A 20,877-nucleotide genomic window follows, 5' to 3' on the forward strand; every position below is an offset into this window, starting at 1 on the left:
TGGAGGTGTGCACAAGCATGCATGTAAAGCTTAAGTCATGCTGGTGATCTTTCCTAACTAGGCTTGTGCTGGCTTTCCTAATGAAGTTATTTGTCTGCTTTATAATATTGCAGAAGTGTCATCTTTAAAAGAAGCAAGTAGAAATGGGGTAAAGGAGATGATTTGAGATGAGATGAGATGATTTTTTTATGAGATGCCTGGCAGGTCCTTGTGACAGCTTCATTAAAGTTCTTCAGATTGAATTGAGTAGCTTGGCTCAACGGGTCTGACCCTAGTTCCCTGTAGAATTAGAAATGTTATAAACCCTTAAAGTTCTCACATATATAAAAAAAAAGTTTGACCATGTTCTTTTAAATAAGGCATCGTTCATTTATCCATAATGTGACTAAAATCACTTCCCTTTAAAGGTGTTATTATTATTTGACGCAGAAGAGAATTTCTGGGTTACTCTTAAACTTTATTTTTTACTTAAGAGGGCACATTTCTAAAATATTCAAATTTATTGCAAAGCCCTTTCTCATTCAATTGGCTGTCACATTGAGAAGAAGCTCTTACTGGCATTGGCCACAGTGTCTAAAGTGATCCATGATGGTAAACCTAGAATGTGAATGTTCTACTGCAGCAGAATTACTTTTCTAGCACTATAGGTTGGTCGAGTCTGACACGTCATAAGCTGTGAGAGTACTTGAAACCCTGCTTTGCAAGTGCAAGTGCCGCAAACAGCAGGTAAAAGCTTTAGGGCAGATCATGGATAATTGGCAAACTTTGACGACAACAGATGCTAAGTGGCTCTGTCTTCCTGGTACCCAGAGCACTGCGACAGGTGCAAGACACTAGTTGAAGCACATATGATGCAAAGTGACTGAGACACGGGTCTCAGCTGTTTGTTAAGGAGCTTGCAGGTGTGCGGTTTCGGGGGAAGGAGACGCACAGGGTGGGTGGAAGTTCAGGACTCTTACATAACTATGTTTAATGATCTTAGGCAGTCAAATTCAAACTATGCAACTAAAGGCAACCAACCCACAAAAAAACACTCATCCACTGGGCCTCCTGTCACCCGTTCTCCTGAGATACCTTGAACGATTTCCAGGCTGAAATACGAAGAGACTGCTATTTTTATGCACAGTGGATATTTCCTAAATAACCATCAAGTACTGTTTTAGATAACTTCATGTACTATTGAAACCGTTATATAGTTTTATGTCACTTCCGCTGCCTACTATGTTTTATGCATATGTTATTTCTTGCTCATTGTCTCTCCATTGTCTGTAATCCTCTAATCCAACAATGGAAGCAAAAAGAGCCTTTTGCAGTCCTTATAACTGCCGATCTATAAATAAAAAATCCTACCCTAGTCCTTACCATTCAACCCTTCCTACGGCAAATTCCCCATTTTACTATCATGACCACTTTTTGTTCTGGTTTCCTATATGTGTGTTATCTTTTGGTGACTCCTACTAGGGATGTACCAGTTTCTAAAATAATGGAAACCATTTCATGCCTTTCTTCTGTGGTCTGACACTAAATCCAATGTATAAAAACACCATCACAAAATAACTGACAAAAGCATTTGCAGAGCCGGTGTCTACTTGACTTTGTTTCTTGTTATTATCATCCCTTGGTGCAGTACCCTACCTGCATTAGCCATAACTCTTCAGCTGCATTACCTATTAGGAGCTGTTTATAAATGTATCCATTAATGGAAAAACAGCATGTCATGGTCTATTGCCTTTGTTCTGAGATGACTGGCAGAAAGATGATAGCAGCCCTGTCAATCATTCACCAGGACTGACAACCCCTTAACACCATCACAGGGGGTGTGGGGGTGGAATGGGGGGGGGGTTATGCAGTGGGTATTTCTGCCTATGAAGCATCTAATTAAAAACACAAAGCGTGCCCTAGTCAGCAAGAAGACATGCTTTGATGGATAAGGATCTGCTGATACACAGGAGGATGGATCTTCAACCCAATTGGTGGATTACATGGCACGATGATTTATGATTCGTTTGATGGATTCGGAGGGGTTAGCAGCTGGCTAAGTCGCCCAGCAGGCACGATAGAGTACTGGGGTAGAGCTACGGCAGTCTGGGTGCTACTGCAGCAGAACATGTTGCTAGAGCGAGCGCAGCTCCTATTTGCCAAGTTCCAAGTGCCTTTGTAAAGACATTGCCAAGCATAAGAGGCAAACATCTGGAGTAGTAAATGAGATTATTTACTGCTGACCATGGTGTATATGCTGTGATCCAACGTGCGAGAGTAAGCAAAGCACGTATACAAGGTCAAGCATTGCTACAAAGATTAATCCTAAGCTTGATATTGCAATTGTCTTTACTAAACAATCTTTCTTTACAGTACATTGTCACTACAATGCAATGGTTCTGTATGAAGGGCAAATGGCACTAGCTATGGCACTAGCTATCAGTAGAATGGTAACAATACCATGGTATCATATCAAGACCACACTGTACTATATATGCTTCAAGTTTATTGTGTTATTCTTGCCAATAATGATGTGGCACTGCAAGGGTTTATTCCAGGCTACACCAGTAATACAATTATATTACAATAATTTCCTAATGGGAAAGTTGGTTTTTTCTGTGTTTTGTTTTAATGTTTTTTTTCATAGTTTTAGTGGTGTTTCTAGTGGGTCTTAACATAATCCATACAATACCATGGCTTTGATTTGAAGGGCGACAGTAAAGTAAAAAAATCTTCATGTGATCATTTTATATATCTTCAAGTTTTGTTTTTAAAGCGGCTGATTACATTATGCGGCTGATTCAATAAACCAGTGATTCTGTATAGGGATCTGTTTAAAGCATTCAAATATAACCCAGAGAATCAACGGCTTGTTTGCTGATAGTAGATGAGTAGATTAGTTTATGTTGCTATAGTTACACAGCACCTAACTTTAGATTACATTGTGGTACATTTGAAATATCTTCAGTTGCCCCTTTCTCCAGTGTCTGCTGTGTGAAGCTGAGCATGTGCAACTTGTAATAGTGTAACTCATAAGCAGACAGTCAGCTTCCATTATTTAGGGTTTGTTTCTAATAAACCAGTTTAGCAAAATGTAGTGAAAAATGGAACTGGCTGCAGGCAGGTGGAATATTAATTGGCTGGTAGTAAACTCTCCACCTTGAATAATACCAGTTTAGAGGCCTGAGCCAGACTCCACACAGGGACAGTGGCAGATGCCAGCACCCCAAAGAACAGCTCTCCACAGCGTGCAGGAGAGGTCATGGAGCGATAGCTCACAGCAGAGGAATATTCCTGCAGTGGTTAGCAGGAAATTCTAAAGGCCCTTGGAAGTGGAGTTATCCTACCCAACTTGAGAGACTCTACTTCTCTCCAGCATTGACCAACAACTGAAATGGGGAAAGTCATAAACCATGAGAGAAACTTACTGTGAGAATAACCTGGAATTTAGCTACTATCCTAAAAAGGAAACAAAAAAAGTTTACATAAAATACATGTCAATCAGCTACTAGTAACCAGACTTAAATGTTCTTATGTTCTTAACTTTTCAACCTTAAAGGAAAATATAATATAACAAATAGCAGTAAAGGGGTATATATACAAAAAAGATATATATATACAAAAAGAGAGACCTAACCTTGCGATATAACCTTGTTTTGTAAATTATTGTCTAAAAATGAATGAACACACTCACCGTAGCTAGCTAGCTGAATTTGCAGTGAAATGACACTAATTAGTGATCGTCTTTTGATAGATATAAGAAATGTGTTCAAGTCTTTTGTTCATTTTTGCAGTGTGATGTCATTTTAACAGGTTTTGTTTTTTGCCTGGCACTAATGTTGCTGCTTGATTAATATTTTCATTTGTATATTCTCGTGAGGTTATTAAAGTGAACCATAAGCCAAAAAAATACTATGTATGTATACTATAAGTGGTGAAAGCACCTCTATAGTAGCTTGTAGGTGTAAATAATCTTTGCCTTGCAGCTGATGAGTTAGTGGCTTCAGCATAGAGTTTGCTCATTACCTCAACGGTAAGGCGTTTGTCTTTAAACCGTGTGGTTTGCGGTTCGTGCCCAGCCTTTGCCTTTCAATTCAATGGGCTGAGATTACAGTTCAATACCTATGCTTCAAGTGTAGCTGAATGTTTATGCTCTAACTCAAAGCTCCTGATGTAAAAAGACCTTAAATTTCTTTACTACAAAATTTTAAAAGAGTTTAAATGCCCACATCTATAGTGACATTTAATTTAAAACATCATATTATATCCAGCATACAATATTTTATCACGCGTGGTATCACATTGTCATACCTGACATTCATATTTCTGAATAAAGCAGCTCCTTTGACCTTTATATCTTTATTAGTTTTGTTTACTGGTTCAGGTTTTCAGTACGTGATAGTTTTAACGCGCCTCGAACAGGATTAAACAAATATCACGCTGGATTTTGTTCTTGATTTAGAAAGTCAACGTGTTATATTGTTATTTTCAATGACTGCCTCCTTTTATTAACAGCGGTCAAGAGCAGACTCATGAGTATCAAACTTGTCAGAGGTGTGTGAACAGCGACTATCATGTTTTTGTCACTGTCACTGGTTTCTTTACACGCAGAGACAAATGCATCAGATGTAATAAGCTATTACTGCAGTAGAAGCAAACTTAATAGACAGAAAAATAGACTCTTCAAATGCCACATCATCATACAATTTATTATTATTATTATTATTATTATTAGTATTATTATTAGTAGTAGTAGTAATAATAATAATAGTCATAGAGTGATACAGGTTTATTTTTTTTATGTTAGAAAACAGTAAGAAAACAATAAGAAATGGTGATATGTTTTGAACGTAGAATAGCTTAGACTTCCAGATGCTAAGACAGAAAGGGCAAGATTCCGTCTTCTACACATTTGCTTTAGTTTGTATTTCGTTCCACATTATTAATTGTGTTCAGCCCACTTCAAGCTTTATCCCACTTGATCTGGCGTGTCAATAGAGGTTAGTTTCGTTTGCAAGCCAGCAGGAGCAGGGTTTATTACACATTGGATCCTGGGGGACCAAGATTCTTCAGAGCAGACAGAGCAGTTTCATTGACTGTCTGACGGATCTTGCTACGGCAGTCTGCTTGTGTTCTAGAGGAGCTGTCAGGGAAGGTGCCAGCCTAAAAAAAAATATTATTATCTGTTATTATCTATTAGCATAAGATTTTGTCTTGTATTATTTTGATATTTAATGACTTGTGCTTGTCTGTGTTCCACTCAGTCAGCCAGCATGCTTAGACTGTAGCAAAACTCTCTCTCTCTCTCTCTCTCTCTCTCTCTCTCTCTCTCTCTCTCTCTCTCTCTCTCTCTCTCTCTCTCTCTCTCTCTCTCTCTCCATCAGAAAGAAAGGAGAGTAGCATGTTGCTGGTTAATCAAGCAATGCAATGTGTCCTTGAAAGCTTAACACAAAAAACCTCTATCACTGATCCCTTTCAGGAAACCTGTTCGCTGACTTGTCTTCTGTCTACTCCTCACCTACTATTTATAAATAGCATCACTGCCATTTTAACACTCAAGGTGTATTTTGTTTTGTTTTGTTAACATGTTGCCAGATACAACAATAAGAAACTCAAGCAGATATGTGTTGTATATATTGCCTTCATCAGTGTCCACTTGATTTTCTTGTAGTTTCTCTTCAAAATATACAATATGTTTGCAATTGTTCTGAGTTCTCCAGCTTCACTATTGAGTGACTTTCAGTTTTACTCAGTATGATTTTCTCTTTCCTTCCTTCTAACTCAGGTCTCAGCTGCATGTGACTATATGAAATTAGAAAAAAAACAATGAAAAAAACAAATAGTGTTTTATCCTGGAGAAACCCAGGCAACATATACTGCACAGTGGTCTGACACATTGGAATACCATTGGAATTACAAAACATTAAAATGTAACCCCACTGATCACTTTCTACCAAAGAATGTACAGAATCTGCCATTATACTACCACTGTCCTGCAATACAAAAGTATTGGATTTCCATTGGAATGCCAATGTATTGCTGTTAGAGATTGGTTGGTAAGGTAAATTGTTTTAAGTATACGTAGTTATTTATTTCTCCACACTTCTCTCCTTCTGCACAATTGCACATTCACACTTCAGTTGATGGAAACTTCCTTAATATCATTGGAGTAAAGCACAGTGAGGTATAGTAAAGCATATTAATAAACATGGCAAAGCAGGGTAAACTATGGTAAATGCATAGCACTGCATAACCATGGGAAAAGCATGGTAAAACTGCAAAATTGCTGTGCACAATCAATGACCTTGAAAAGAACAATAAACAGGCAAAAGCATTTGTAGGAAAATGGTCAAACGCGGTGTGAAGACACAAGAAGAAGTAAACTTTTGTAAGGGAAGGTCAACACAACCCTGTAAGCTGTTTTCAGATGTTGGATTTATTGAGATTTGCTAAGTTTTTGAGTAGTTGTAGACACCATGCTGTGACAGTACTAGATGCAGTCTAAGTTATTCCCAACCTTCACATATCGCCTACTTATACAGATGGTTGGGTTCTGACTGATTTTATACTCAGAACCAAGCATGGTGTGTATACTCTGTGGAGATTGTGTCTTGGCATCGTCAAACCTCTGACCCCTTCTTGCCCTTAGTAAAATGTTTCAAGATCTACTGAGACAAACAACTTCTGCCTTCCAGACATCAAAGTACAATGAGACAAAATGAATTAACCATTGGGCCATATGAGACCTGTCTGTAATGAACAAATATAAATAAAAAATGAACAGCGAGTGAAGTGTGTAATAAAAAGAAATGATGTTGATGATGAAGATGATGATGATAAGGAGGTTTACGAGACATGTGAAAAGAAGGGCAAACATAATGCTAGGTGACAGCAGGGAAAAAAGCAAACCGAAAGAGGTGATCACATTTCACCTGCTGCGGTTTATTTTGTTTGCCTGATCTGTTGCAGCAATATTGTAATTGAGACAGCAGGGGGAAATAGAACTCAAAAGCTGTGCATTAAAGGTTGTCTTTACTTGACATTGTTTTGAATGTTTGCGACTGGTTGCACTGTACATTTATGGTTGGTTTCACAGATGACGATTAACTCCAATCTTGGGCCACCTAATTTTACTAAAGGTATTGTAGAGGGATTGTCCAAACCTAGTAAATGAACTGGTAATGCATGTTCATTTGTACGGTATCTCAAGGTAAAATGTGTAAATATACATTCTGAGGACTGTAAGAGCTATGTGACTAATGTTAGCATTAAAGTATGGTACAACATAAAAAAACATGTGTTTGGATATAGAGAAAAGGGCTAGATTCTCAAAGCTACTGTATTTACTCTAAATTGACATTTCGATTACATGCAAGCATTCATATTTTACTCAGTGACAAAAATGACAATATGGAGTAAGAACCTTTGTGAATCTAGAGCTATATAATAATGTTTGGTATAAGTTGACTATCTATCTATCTATCTATCTATCTATCTATCTATCTATCTATCTATCTATCTATCTATCTAAAATTGGTATGGAGTAAGGTAAAGCAGAGTAAAAATATAAAGGTGAAACACAACAAACACATGGTTAAAGGACTGCTACTCCAAAATTGCTGTGCAAATTTACCATGGCCAACTTTTTTAAGGGTGATTTCTGGTCGTCAGTATACCAGGGGAAGGTAGCAATGAGGCTGAACCAAAGAGGATAAGTCTTGTTAGGCCAAATGGCCTTTCCCTATTCATAAAATACTCTGGTATTGTAGCTCTCACGACTCACAAGTGCTTTTTCTCTTGTTCACAGGCCGTCGAGACAAATCTAGCTTCTAAGGACAGCCACTGGGTTTTCGTAAATGAGGTAAGGGAGGCTTTTTTTCCAGCAGACATTTATTTTGTGACCTAACTATGTGCTTTTTTTTTCTTCTCTGCTAAGATGTCCAGACTGCTTCCTGGTTTAGGCTAAGTAATAGATTTACTGAAGTTACAGCCTTTCTGCTTCAGAATTCTCAGCGCTTTGTCTTCTGGAAAAGATTTGTCCAGGAAGAGTTTCTTCTTTTTGTAGTGATGTGAAATATGTTATTCTGGCTTTCTTTAGTCTTATATTTTCTGGCAGAAAAATATAAGTTTTATGGCCTATAGTTTTATTCAGCTGTGTTGTTTTTGTGCGGTTCACTTTTTGCCTCCCACAGTATTTTTTAACCATCCACTTTATGTTATTAAAAAACAAAAAATCTTTTCCAGGTACTGTATTTATCAGATGACAAATGTTTCCTCCCGCCCATGACAAAGCATACAATAATACAATGGCAAATTAAATAATAATAATAATAATAATAAAATTAATAAGCATCTCACTGCGATTATTTTATCACTTGAGATTAAGTGATGGTGATATCTACTTGATAAGTATATATGAAAATATATAAATTACAGATAAAGTATAAATTAACTATTACATTTCTGACCCCCCGCCCCAATGATTTTTCATTTTCATAAGCACCATGAAAAAGTATTGTGTGTTTCAATGACAAGGTATGCATTTTTATGTCTTTCTTGTTGCTGACATGCTTTGTGGAGGGTGGTCCCACCTTCCCAGGTACCCTCCCACCCTGGGAGGATGGGTTGGGGGTGGACCTCCCCACCTACCATGGTTTGTTCACATTCCGGAAATTGAACTTCTTCATGTCAGTCAATGTCAGATTTGTAACTCCTTCTGAATACACACAGTGATATCATGTCCTTGTCTTATTAGTCAGTGATACAATGATATGGATTTGGATGTTTATATCACTGTATGGTACTGAAAATATTGAGAGATTGTTGGTTAACTTTATGAACTCAACTACCATAATTTAAAATGTGTGTATATCACCTTTATTAAATAACATAGCAATACATTTCTGTGTAATGCTCACACAAAAAGAAAAAAGGGGCAATACATTGAAACAAATAATTGTAGTTTGACAGCAGTTTAATTATCATGGACCTCAATAACTTATACAAGATTAGTCACGTTCAGCTTACTTTAGACCTGATGTGTTTTATTATATCGTCATGTGAGCATTTCCCTTGTCACACCACAGTGAGGCTCAGCTGGCAATGTGAGCATTGTAAGACCTGTATGAACGACTGCAAACAAACTTAAAATGTTCTGTTTTTTGTTGTTGTTCCCTAATAAATCAGAGTTGGCGCAGATATGAAAATCTGCTGTAGGTGTCTCAGTTTTTAGCAAGTGTATGTTGATGCCGGAATTTTAAGTTTACCCCACTGAGAACCAGTAACTGTTTGTAGAGCTAGTCTGAAATACCAATTATTTTAACCAATGTTAAAATAAGCTCTTCTCTAGGTATTGCTCAGAAGCCTGCTTGTTATTCCCCTGTGTTTAAATACCTGGAGAAATAGAAGCTAATAATAGAACAAAATACAATAATATAAAATGACAATGGACATATCACACTTTAAAAAGCATTACAACATTCCATCCATGGTACAGCACTGTAAAAATATTGAACAAGCATGACTAGGGTGACCATGTATCCTGTTTGACTGGGACTGTCCCCTTTCCCCATCAGCTGTCCCAGTCTCCCAAACTCTTCCCCCCCAAAAAAACAAGTCCCGGTTTGCAACAGAACCAGATAACTCTCCTTAAGTTAATGATTCCAGAAAAATGTTTTTTTTGTTTTTTGTTTTTTTATGTTCAGGTAGTTTACTGTACAAAATTAAAAGCATGCAAAATGATAGAAATGAAAGGTAGAAATTGCAATACACATGGTGATAACATGTAGTTAAACGTGGCCACGGATAGGAAAGGCAAGGTGCAGTGGTTGTGCAACAGTCAGAGGTTGTTTTTTTTTTTGTTTTGTTTTGTTTTTTATCTTAATGTGAAAACAGTAATAGTTATAAAAGCACTGCAGCATATTCAGATAATATTGGAACAAAAAAAAAAAAGAATTGTATTTTTAAAAAGTTTCTGATCTTTGGAAATCTGGTCACCTTAAACATGGCAAATGGCTGATAAACAGGTAAGCTTGATGATCACAAACACACGCATGCACACCAGCAGTCAGTTTCCAAGGTGACTAATTTCACATGCAAATTTCCTCTCAAATAATATTATGAAATTAAAGACTGTGGCAGCTCTGAGGCTAATGTTAATTATTAATTATTTTCTGAGAGAAACAAACCAATTCCAAGGGTATAAAACTAGCAATAAATAACTGCAATCCAATTTAAATGATGTAGCTATAATGTATAGCTATATACATATTGATATTTTGGTAATTATAATAGCTGAGTTAAAGAATAACATAATTGCTGTTACCTTTGTAAAGATGTTTTTTAAAATGTAATCCTTGGTTGAGGGAAGGAGCAGTTTTATACCATTACACATGCTTTATTTGTCCTTCTCTGTGGCACTAACCAACAAAACAAACAAACTAAAACCTTCCAATATCAACTGCACAGCATGGGATTCCAGCATGGAGCGGGACAAACAGGTTTTAGCATTTCCAAATGGATTCCATTCATGTGAAGGGGTGTTGAGCGCCTGTGTGAAAATGTACTCTGCTGTTTTAAATGCTGTCTGAGATAGAAATATTCACATTAGTCTTCTAACGCAATACAATGGACAGACATCAGCTACTTGTATGTCTCAGTTACTAAGACCCATGGCGGTCTTCCAATCTGTTGTTACACCCATTACTTGTTTTATTGCTCCGTGGCAAATGGTTTTTCCTCTGCAGAATTAATAAACGGCCACCTGATTGTCAAAAAAAATTAAAAACTCCAAACTTGTGGGCTTCTTGTAGAGGAAACTCCAGTGACACCACTGGAGGTGCAAGGTGTTACAGGCTAGTGCCCCCTCCTCCCCTCCCTCGTGTCCTCCACCCTCTAGCTTCCTAACTCCTGCAGCTGAGGGATCGGTACCTTAAAGATCACGACGCTCTAATGATGAGATTTAAACCCCCTGTAGGTAACCTGAGCCACAGATTTAGTCCCACGAAGGATCTGTGTGTAAAGGCGTAGCACCAGCAATGCAGAAGGATGAACATTCTAATTAGGGCCACAGGCTGTAGGCCATGAGATCCCAATTTCATAGAGCGCAGATTTCAGATGGTTTGCCTTTTTGCTTTTCTTCCCTGTTTAAAATTTCTGCAGAAATCAAGGCTTTTTATGACCGAGTTGGCTGCCACAGAGTTAGTCACTATCAAATTATTTAGCCAGACTGCATTGCATGGTCGTACCCATACAGTATTTATCTGTTTCCTAACAGCTTTAAGAAAACAACAGAATAAGTAAGTATGTGTGTTTAAAATGAAAGTGGACAACAGCGGCATCCTGTTTTTGCCCCCTGGCTGAGATATTAGTTAGGATCAGATTTGTCTGACCTTCACAGATGACAACCGTGAATTGGTCAGTAGTAGTCCTTGCAGCCACAATTTCTTGGCAGTGTGTAGGCGTACCAACATACTTTCCAACACATGAACATATAATCACACATATATAGACAACCTAACAAAAATAGTACTAGTTCTACAAGAAAGTGCATGCATTCAAAATTCACCTTGCTCATAAAAAAAAGCCTTTTTACCAACTTTTTTTTACCCCAGCGCAGAAGAGGTTAATGTCCTCTAATCTTTGAGAATGGACAGAAAATCACAAGTAAGATAATTGGGTTGTTCACAGTAGCCTTACAGATACTTCTGTTCACATTGTGAAGAGAACACCAGTTGTGTTTTCTTTTGTCCCCCATGGCACAGACAGGTCAGACTGTGACCCAGTTGTTAAGGCCTTCTGACTGTGTGTCATACAGTAGTCCACTTGTCACATGACTGCCCCTGCAGCCAGTAAGATTCCAACTGCAGAAGCCGTGCAGTCCAGAGTATCCACAGCCACACTTGAATTATCCAGCCAGTTTGTTCAGGATTCCTCCACATTGTGATTGTGTTTCTCTTGTTAAGTTCTGAGTGTCGTGTCCCCTGCAGGAGATCAGCGATGCAGAGATCCTGGAGCTTGTGCACAGTGCTCTGGGCCGCATGACTGTCATTCGACAGATCTTTCCCATGTGGAAGGACAGCAACATCCGCTGCATGAGGAACAACCACCGCATCTCCTCCCTGCTCTGCGACCCCCAAGAGGGGTACCTGCAGTCTCTGCAGGTGGGCCCTGGAGAACAAAAACTGATCTTACAAAGAAGAGAGAGGGGAAGGGAAGGCTAGGGTCAATGCTAGTGTATTTTTAATGTTGTAGTGCAGGTTAATTTCTATTTGCTTTGTAGTCTTACTCACTGCAAATATTTAGGCTTATGTAGAATAGTATTTTATTTGTGTAAGTTTTTGCTTTTTGATTTTGGCATTTGCTACTGTTTGTGTGTGTTGTTTTATAACAGTATCTATGTGTTTAAAACGAACAATGCTCTGAGGTGTCTTTGTTGTTGTTCAGCTGCTGTAGCGTAGTGTTAGGGCTATTACAAGAGTTAGGGTTAGGGTTAGGTTTGATATTGTCATGGAGAACAAAAGGCCATCCCTAACTTGAAATGTTCAGTTTTACAGTTTTACAAAACAAGTGTATTGATAAACTGCCACTTAGCTCCAGGTTAAACCGCAACCAATAATAAGGTAAGTAAGGTGGCAATTTATGTTTCTTTAAACTATCCAATTTATTTCATCTATGGATAAAAATTCTGTTGTATATATGTAAAAAAAAAAAAAAATCATACTAGGGAAGCTAGTGAAGGCTGCACACATAAATACAGCCATCTTTATATTTGTAAGTGTGGGTGACAACATCAGTATTTTAAAGACGTGAACTCTACTGTGAACTATGTAGCTAGAAGTGCTGCTTACAGTCCCTTAGACACAGTGATTTGTCACATATAGCAGCCAGGAGCTGCTCATTCAGCAGAATCTTCAGCGGCCGACCCGACTGTCCTTGGAGGGTTAACCATTCGAGCAACATTGTTGAATTGGAGTTTTTGAAAGCAGCTGTGGCTTGTCAGTAGGTTGTAGATGCAGCAACTGAGTGGTTCCTCACTCAAACTGGAGTCAGAATAGAACTAGTGCAATGACATCACTGCTTGAAGGCATTGTAGTTCTTAACAGCATTGAAGTGTAATTTATAGACAGAACATTATATATTGGAATGTCATATTGGAATTGTCGCAGATGGCTTGAGTGGTGCGTGTGGGTGGTGACGTCAGGTTCAGGAAGCAGTAGTAAACACAGATGATATGGGACTAAAACGGACGCAGCCATATCTTTATTAAATAACAAAACAAAACACAAAGAAAGGCACATTGGCCAAAACAAAATAAACACAAACAATAATGATGTTGCTAAAATGAGTACCTCGCTCGCTCTTTGTATAGTCATGTCTATCTCCTAGGCTCTCCAAGCTCTCCTATGCTGCTCCTTCAATGAGCCCGGAGTGGGTTTTATATTCTGTGGCTTGAGCCTTAATTACCCATTAAATTAAATAATTACCTTATTAAGGTTCCAGCCACATTCCCACGAGATTTTATCGGGATGGGGATTCAACCCCATCCACGTCAGTACACTTTATAAGATCGGCTTTTCGGCGGTGTCAAATAATAAATAGTAATGACGGACGGTTCCCGTCCGCCCGCATACAAACACATATAATAATAATAGTAATAATAATAAGAAGAAGAAGAAGAAGAAGAAGAAGAAGAAGAAGAAGAAGAAGAAGAAGAAGAAGAAGAAGAAGAATGATACAAATGAAAACAATCATATATAAAATATACACCCCATCACAGGAGTACATTATGAAATTATGTTCAAAATATTGTGTTCTGTACACCGCCTACCCCACTCCATCACCCCTTTAGCCACCTTAGTGCATTTGTGATGTATACTCTGTATGGGGTATGTTACAGTCTGCAGATAATAGCTCTCAATTTTCTAAAATTATATGCTTTATACTCGCTAAATCAGGTGGCTAATTATGCATCTAATTGTGCATATAACATGGGCCAAGACATTTAAAAGGAGAAGGCAAACATAATAATAGGAAAATACTAAATACATTTTCAGAACTGTGAGTAGCATTTGGTGCACTCTATTCCTGGTGAAGCAGTATTAAGCAGTTGTCATTTATGTATTTATTTAAAATACTATTTTGTTGTTCAGGAGAGCCAGTGTTCCAACATTGTGGTAGACCCAATGAGTTTCATAAGAACATAAGAACATAAGAACATAAGAAAGTTTACAAACGAGAGGAGGCCATTCGGCCCATCTTGCTCGTTTGGTTGTTAGTAGCTTATTGATCCCAAAATCTCATCAAGCAGCTTCTTGAAGGATCCCAGGGTGTCAGCTTCAACAACATTACTGGGGAGTTGATTCCAGACCCTCACAATTCTCTGTGTAAAAAAGTGTCTCCTATTTTCTGTTCTGAATGCCCCTTTTTCTAAACTCCATTTGTGACCCCTGGTCCTTGTTTCTTTTTTCAGGCTGAAAAAGTCCCTTGGGTCGACACTGTCATAACAGAGAACATGTCACATAATCAGACATCGTAATTTCATACAAAACTCAATATATTCATGATATTCTAGTCTTCCCACATAATATTCAAAGAGCATATTTTTACAGTTAAAGGAAAAACAATAAGGTACCACGTGGGTGACCACTAGTTTTAAAATAAATACAGTAGATGCTGCTTATTAGCAACCTCTCGGCTCCCAGCAAAAAGCTGTCATTAACCGAACGTTGTTATTAAGCAAAAAGCCTAATTTTCAAGTATATGTATATGGAAAAACGATGTATATTATATTTGTAGAAACAGCGCACTGAAATACACGTCTTAGTTCATTACAGTGTTAAAAAATAAACACAAAAACACGAAATATCAGAACAAACCACTGTTTACTAATACTACACTGATGTGTAAAACAAAACAAAAAAACATGCACAGTACTGTACTGTACACATAGTACTAGCAATATCAATATCCTTAAAAACTATAAACACACTTGGTATACAGTACTTAAGCATAATTTTTGAATAAGTAGTTGTTGTTCCAATGTTGTTTGTTTTTTATGATTCGCCACCTCCAGCTGTAAATCACTCTCAATTTAGCATGCAGGTTCGTAGCCAATTTCGAAATGCGAACAGATTTTGAGATGCCAAACTCTTCTGCTACCCGTACTTGTTTAGCACCGGGTTCATGTTGTTGTGCCTCCAGAATCCAAACTTTTTATCGGCTATAGAAAGGTCTACATGTTTTGAAGCCATGATGACAGACGACAGTCAGACTCAGTAAATTTACAGCTGCGTTATATAAAACTGATATATAAAATAGACGCTGCGATGCGTGCACGCTATGTGCATGCTGTAGCCATAGAAATTGTAAAAAAAAAGAGTTGTCATTAAGAGGCAGACAGTCGTTAATATCCAAAATCCATTAACATTAAAGTCTAACATTAAATTGGGATGGGATTGGTTCCCGTGAAAATATTGTTAAAACTAAAAGCTGTCTTTCTCAGGGTTGCTAATAACTGGCATCTACTATACCTTGTCAGTTGTCAGTTGCAGACTGGACATCTGCACAGCCAATTTCTCTTTGTGTTTTACATCCAACATTATGAACCTTCACATGAAGACTGAACTAAAAAAACAACTCTTTATTCTTACTACTGGCTCCTGTAGGAGCTGACAACAAAGCTTGTATCAGCTTTCACAGTCTGGAAAATGGATGCAAGAGAGTCATTCAAGACTGACCCCTCTAGCCTGGGTTTAGGCACACACTTCAGGACAAGGAGGAGAGGGGAGGTTAATTAGCAGCTGCTGGTAATGGAAGCCCTTATTACTCACTTCAAAATCCAAGTATATCTTTAAAAAAATGTATATGAATCGCCTTCTTTTGACACAGTATTAAATTCCACAGCTACAAGGTCTTACTGTAACCCCCTCAATTTCAACACAGAGTCATAAACTGTATCAAGTATGTCTGCATTGATCTCTACAAAGTGAAGCACAGTCCATGCCCCATTAAAACAAATCTTTGCAAAGGTGTTATTCTGACCGAATACATCTTTAACAACCTGAACACAAAATTCCAGTATGCTTTACACTGTTGTTTTGCATTCAATTATTCGTTCCCTACTTATTTATGTCTGTTTTTCTGCTTCATTAAACAGAAGGTATATTAAGAGTGTGTGGCAGTGTGCCCCGCCCCTGTGAGTATTTTGTGTTATATGTTATCCCATGAACCAATATCCATACACCAACATTAACACACCACATGCAACATATAACACAAAATATACACAGGGGTGGGGCACACTGCTAGAGTGCCATTTATTTATGTATTAGTTTATTTATTTATTACGATATACCTTAATGATGTACATTACTGGTGTAGTAAAGCATTGGAGCCCAATAAGAATAGAGTTGTATGGTAAGGAATGGTAAATCTAAGCAGGTTAGACTGTAAAATGTGTGTAGATTTACAATGGTGGAATTAGATGCTCTCTAGCAGTGAAGCTGTGGATGTTGCTGTGTTGTGCGTTCACAGCTGCTCTGACTCTCTGAACATGTGTGTCTGGTTTAGGTGTCCAACCTGTACCTGTACGACAGCGTGCTGATGCTGGCCAACGCGTTTCACAGGAAGCTGGAGGACAGGAAGTGGCACAGCATGGCCAGTCTGAACTGCATACGCAAATCTACCAAGCCCTGGAATGGAGGCTGGTCCATGCTGGAGACCATACAGAAGGTGAAACTCTTTGCTGAATCTTAGCAAGTCATGTAAACAATCTAAATCAACCTAGATATCCCAAAAACGGTAATCACTTAGTTAAGCACTATGCTGCCATACAAAATGCAACAGATAAACTTGCTAATTTATTTAATAAGTCAATGAACACTGTGGATATTGTTTTCCTTGTCTTCTGGCAGTCGTGAGTTTTTAATAACATTGTATTGTATTGTAATAATAATAATAATATAATAATAATAATAATAATAATAATAATAATAATAACAATAACTAGAACTGCCAGGCGGTTTATTGGCTTCCAAGCTCAGAGCCAGATGGAAATTTTGGCAAGCTGTAGTATTGCAGCACAGATCAGTTTTATGGAGCAGTTTCAATTCAGAATACTGCATTACTTTGTTATCTCACGATGCTTTATAACTTTAAGTGCCATCGTAACCATGACCCTATCTACACACTGTAAGGAGTTGTAAGCTCATTTTACATTTAGCCTTAAGGAGAGGTCAAAGGTCACGATCAAGGTATTTTTTTAATAGAGCATATATGAGTTCCTATCTGTGTTCTATATTAAGCATTAATTTATATACACTCTGTAAGGAGTTATAAGTTAGTTTTACAGTTTAACTTAAGGAGAGGTCAAAAGTCACATGCAATGTCATTTTTGGATAGAGTACATATGGTTTCCTATATGTGTTCCATAGTAACCATTAACCTATCTGCACCTTATAAGGAGTTATAAGCTAGTTTTACATTTGACCGAATTTGATGTGAAAAGGTTTTAAAGAAATGTGTCATGTGACCGTATTGGTTTATGCACAAACACCATTTTTGAAAAAGTCCATTGTATTGACACAGGGCTGATGTGAAAGGTTGGTCTAGCGGCCATCTTGTTTTACAAAAGAACACCATTTTGTCATATTTGAATTACATTGTCCACAGGATAATGCCTACCAAGTTAAGAGTTAGTTGGTTAAACAGTTTGCAAACAGAGAAGCAGTTTGATGTTTGGGGCGCATTTTGGCGAATTTGGTGGCAGCAACTTTGATAGTAAAATTTATTGCAGCAACTTCTTGAAGCGGGTTTGGTTGCTGATGATGTATGCAAAGTTTCAGATCAATCGGTTCACCGCTTCCCAAGAAAAAGGTTTTTAAAGAAACTTGTCAGGCCGCCATCTTAGTTGATGCAGGAGCGCAATCTTGTTTGCATCTGAACTGTAATTATCACAGGATTGGTTACACTGCATGCGAACAGGAGAGGTTTAAAATTTTGGGAGGAAAAACGACAATAATAAAAAAAATTATAATCTTTACACTACCAATAGGCTTCCCAAGGCTTCACATAATCACATTAAACTCACGTATGCTGTACACATACTTTTGTTTGTGAGACTGTCATTTTCAAGGGTATCAGAGGGACCAGCCAGAAATCCTGTTTCTATTCAAAACCAAACACCAGGAGATTATTAATTACAATTACAAGTTGTCACGTTCACCAGACAGTCCATTAGTCTTTTCTTAAACGCAATGACACAGAGAAGAGTCTTCGGGTCAGGGAGGAGTCCATGATTGAGGAGCCTGATTGCAAAAATAATTTCAGGTACTACTTCCAAATATGTGAAATCACCAATTGCACAGCTGGTGAAATACTGTTTGTGGGGCAACCCTGTAAACAGACACCCCTCATATGTTAACACCGAAGATTTTGTATCAATTCCAAAAGAATGTTTTGTACAGATAATGCATTCTATACGCATTCGAATGATACACCCTAGAAATTGCAAGTAATCCATCAGAATTCCTATAAATTAACAACCATTATGTTAAAGTGTGACCATCCATTAGGATTCTTTATAACTATGCTATACAAACTCACAATGGGGTGAAAACTGAGTGGAAACAAAATATCTTAAATTTGACTATTAAACCAATCATGTTTTGCAAGAAAAGATTTACCAAACTTATATAGACACTCTACCACTAGAAAATAAATAAATAAAATAAAAATAAAATAATAATAATAATAATAATAATAATAATAATAATAATAATAATAATAATAATAATAATAATTAGGACATTGAATTCTTGTTAACATATTAACAAGAATTGAAATACACCAATGTGTTCTCAAGTCAGAAGCTAATTGGAGAAGGCATTTGTTTGCCTGCAGTGGGTTTAGTGCTTTTCTTTGTACCTCCTCCATTCATAGGAAGTCGGCAGCCTTGGGAGTCACTCAAATTTTATGAACCTCTATTTCAAAATAAATACAAATAAAAAGGATACAGATGTTTGATGTTTGTCAGCATGTCAAGCCTCCCCGACAAGGGAGTCAATTTAGCTGTCTCCAGGGCCCGCATGGCTTGCGTGCATCATTTACTGATATTACACCAGCTTTGAGATACGCAGGAACAGGAGAATGTTTCTCTTCAATTTCATGCCTTTTTACAATTGAATGAGCTGCACACTGCTGAGTGGAAATGGCGCATTGCCAGTACTTAACCTTTTGTCACATGGACACATCCCGTCCTATTATTATTACACCATGTAACAAATATATATTTGTTTTTTTGTTCCTGGGTAGTAAGTGTTATTCCCTAATTGCTTATGCCTCAAAAGTATAGAAAATAGCTATTATTCCCCACAAACTTTGCTTTTGTGACCAGGACAGTGATAATTCAAAATATCACTATTTCCAGTGGGAAAACGGGCAAATGTGTGTCTTTTCGTTCACATAAAGTCAGAAAAAAACAACATATGAATCCAAATTAACATGTATTTATACTAAAGTAATACAAAAATGACTACAAAGGATTTAGAAGTGAGTAGTTTTTCGAGATTTACGATCATACTGTATTTACAGTATAATCGTAAATCTTGAAAAACTACTCACTTCTAAATCTTTTGTAGTCATTATATATGGAGACAACTTGTTTTGTTGTTTTCATTTCGTAAGCTATATGATACAGTTTAGACATGGTGCCACTAAGTATCACAAGCATTTCTCTCCAGGCCACTGGTTCTGTGTTGAGACTGATAAAGCTTTCCTCTCCCCAATGGAATATCCTACACAGAAATGTATGCAGTCCACCGACTGTTTTAGTTCAGTTAAACAGTGGGGAACATAAAAGAAAGGTTGAAACAAAGATGTGGTCAGGAAGAACCAAATATGCTTCCAAATGTATATGTCTTCAATAAGTTAAAAAGTATGACTTATCTTTTTTGCCCCCCCCCAACCCCCACCCCTAAGAAGACAATGCTATAAATCCTTCTACAGAACAATCAATTTGTCATTTCAGCTGTCCTCATACCAGACTGCTAGGTGCTAAAACATTCTCCCAGTGGAATAGGAAGGCTGTGACTTGAATATCTTATTCTACTATGAGTGCTGTGCAGGGAGCTGTAGACAGTACCGGAGGCCAGAAATAAATATATAAAGAGAGTTTTAATGTTTAGATCACTTTGTGTTTGTCAGTTCCCAATGGGGATCATTTAAAAAAAAGGAAGGTTACATTTAGTAAAACCTGAAATGTCCTGAACTAACCTCCTCTTTAAAATTACTTTAAAAATGTGTTTTATTCTCAGAAGAAACTCACATTGCACATGGTACACTGGGACTGGGGTTTAGGTATGCTATTATGGCATTGTTACTGCAGGTATAGTTTTGTTAAACAGTATTATGGTTTTAACGTAAATTTGGTTTGGATCGAATATTACATTTTTTTTTTTTTTTTTTTTTTTTTTTACTACGGCTCCCTCCTGCCCTGGAATTCTCTTGTAGCAACACCTGAACTACACATTTGGCCGTCGGAACCTGTGTGCTCCAAATTCTCTTTTTTTCTCTCCCCAATTCCTAATGCTTTTTGGAATGTGTGTTCTGAATTGCACAGGGCCGGATAAGTGGGCTCACTGGCGTGGTGGATTTCCAGGATGACGGTTACAATACTCACGTGCAGTTTGAGATCCTTGGAACTAGCTACAGCGAGACCTTCGGCAAGGACGTGCGGAGGGTGAGTACATAGCACTCATGGAAATGTATATGCTGTGGGTGTTGGGAATCCATCCCAAGCCCTCCTAACTTACAAACTGCTTACCACAATACAACACATACAGTACATAGGCATTCAAACACTAGTGCTGAGGATGGAATCATGTTTCATCTTTGGTATGA

The 20,877-nt window shown here is 37.6% G+C and overlaps 1 protein-coding gene across 2 annotated transcripts in view; it reads left to right on the top strand.

Annotated features, from left to right (window-relative positions):
• The window catches only part of LOC121322112 (glutamate receptor ionotropic, delta-1-like), a 258,746-nt gene that overhangs the window by 196,877 nt on the left and 40,992 nt on the right, over nt 1-20,877 (top strand). For both annotated transcript variants that reach the window (XM_041261639.1, XM_041261640.1), the window contains exons 5-8: nt 7,787-7,840; nt 11,967-12,140; nt 16,549-16,710; nt 20,597-20,716. In XM_041261639.1, coding sequence (XP_041117573.1) covers nt 7,787-7,840; nt 11,967-12,140; nt 16,549-16,710; nt 20,597-20,716 — 510 coding nt within the window. The remainder of the gene's footprint in view (nt 1-7,786; nt 7,841-11,966; nt 12,141-16,548; nt 16,711-20,596; nt 20,717-20,877) is intronic.

The sequence above is a fragment of the Polyodon spathula genome, chromosome 10, assembly GCF_017654505.1.
Source record: "Polyodon spathula isolate WHYD16114869_AA chromosome 10, ASM1765450v1, whole genome shotgun sequence".
In the NCBI taxonomy this organism is placed as follows: Eukaryota; Metazoa; Chordata; class Actinopteri; order Acipenseriformes; family Polyodontidae; genus Polyodon; species Polyodon spathula.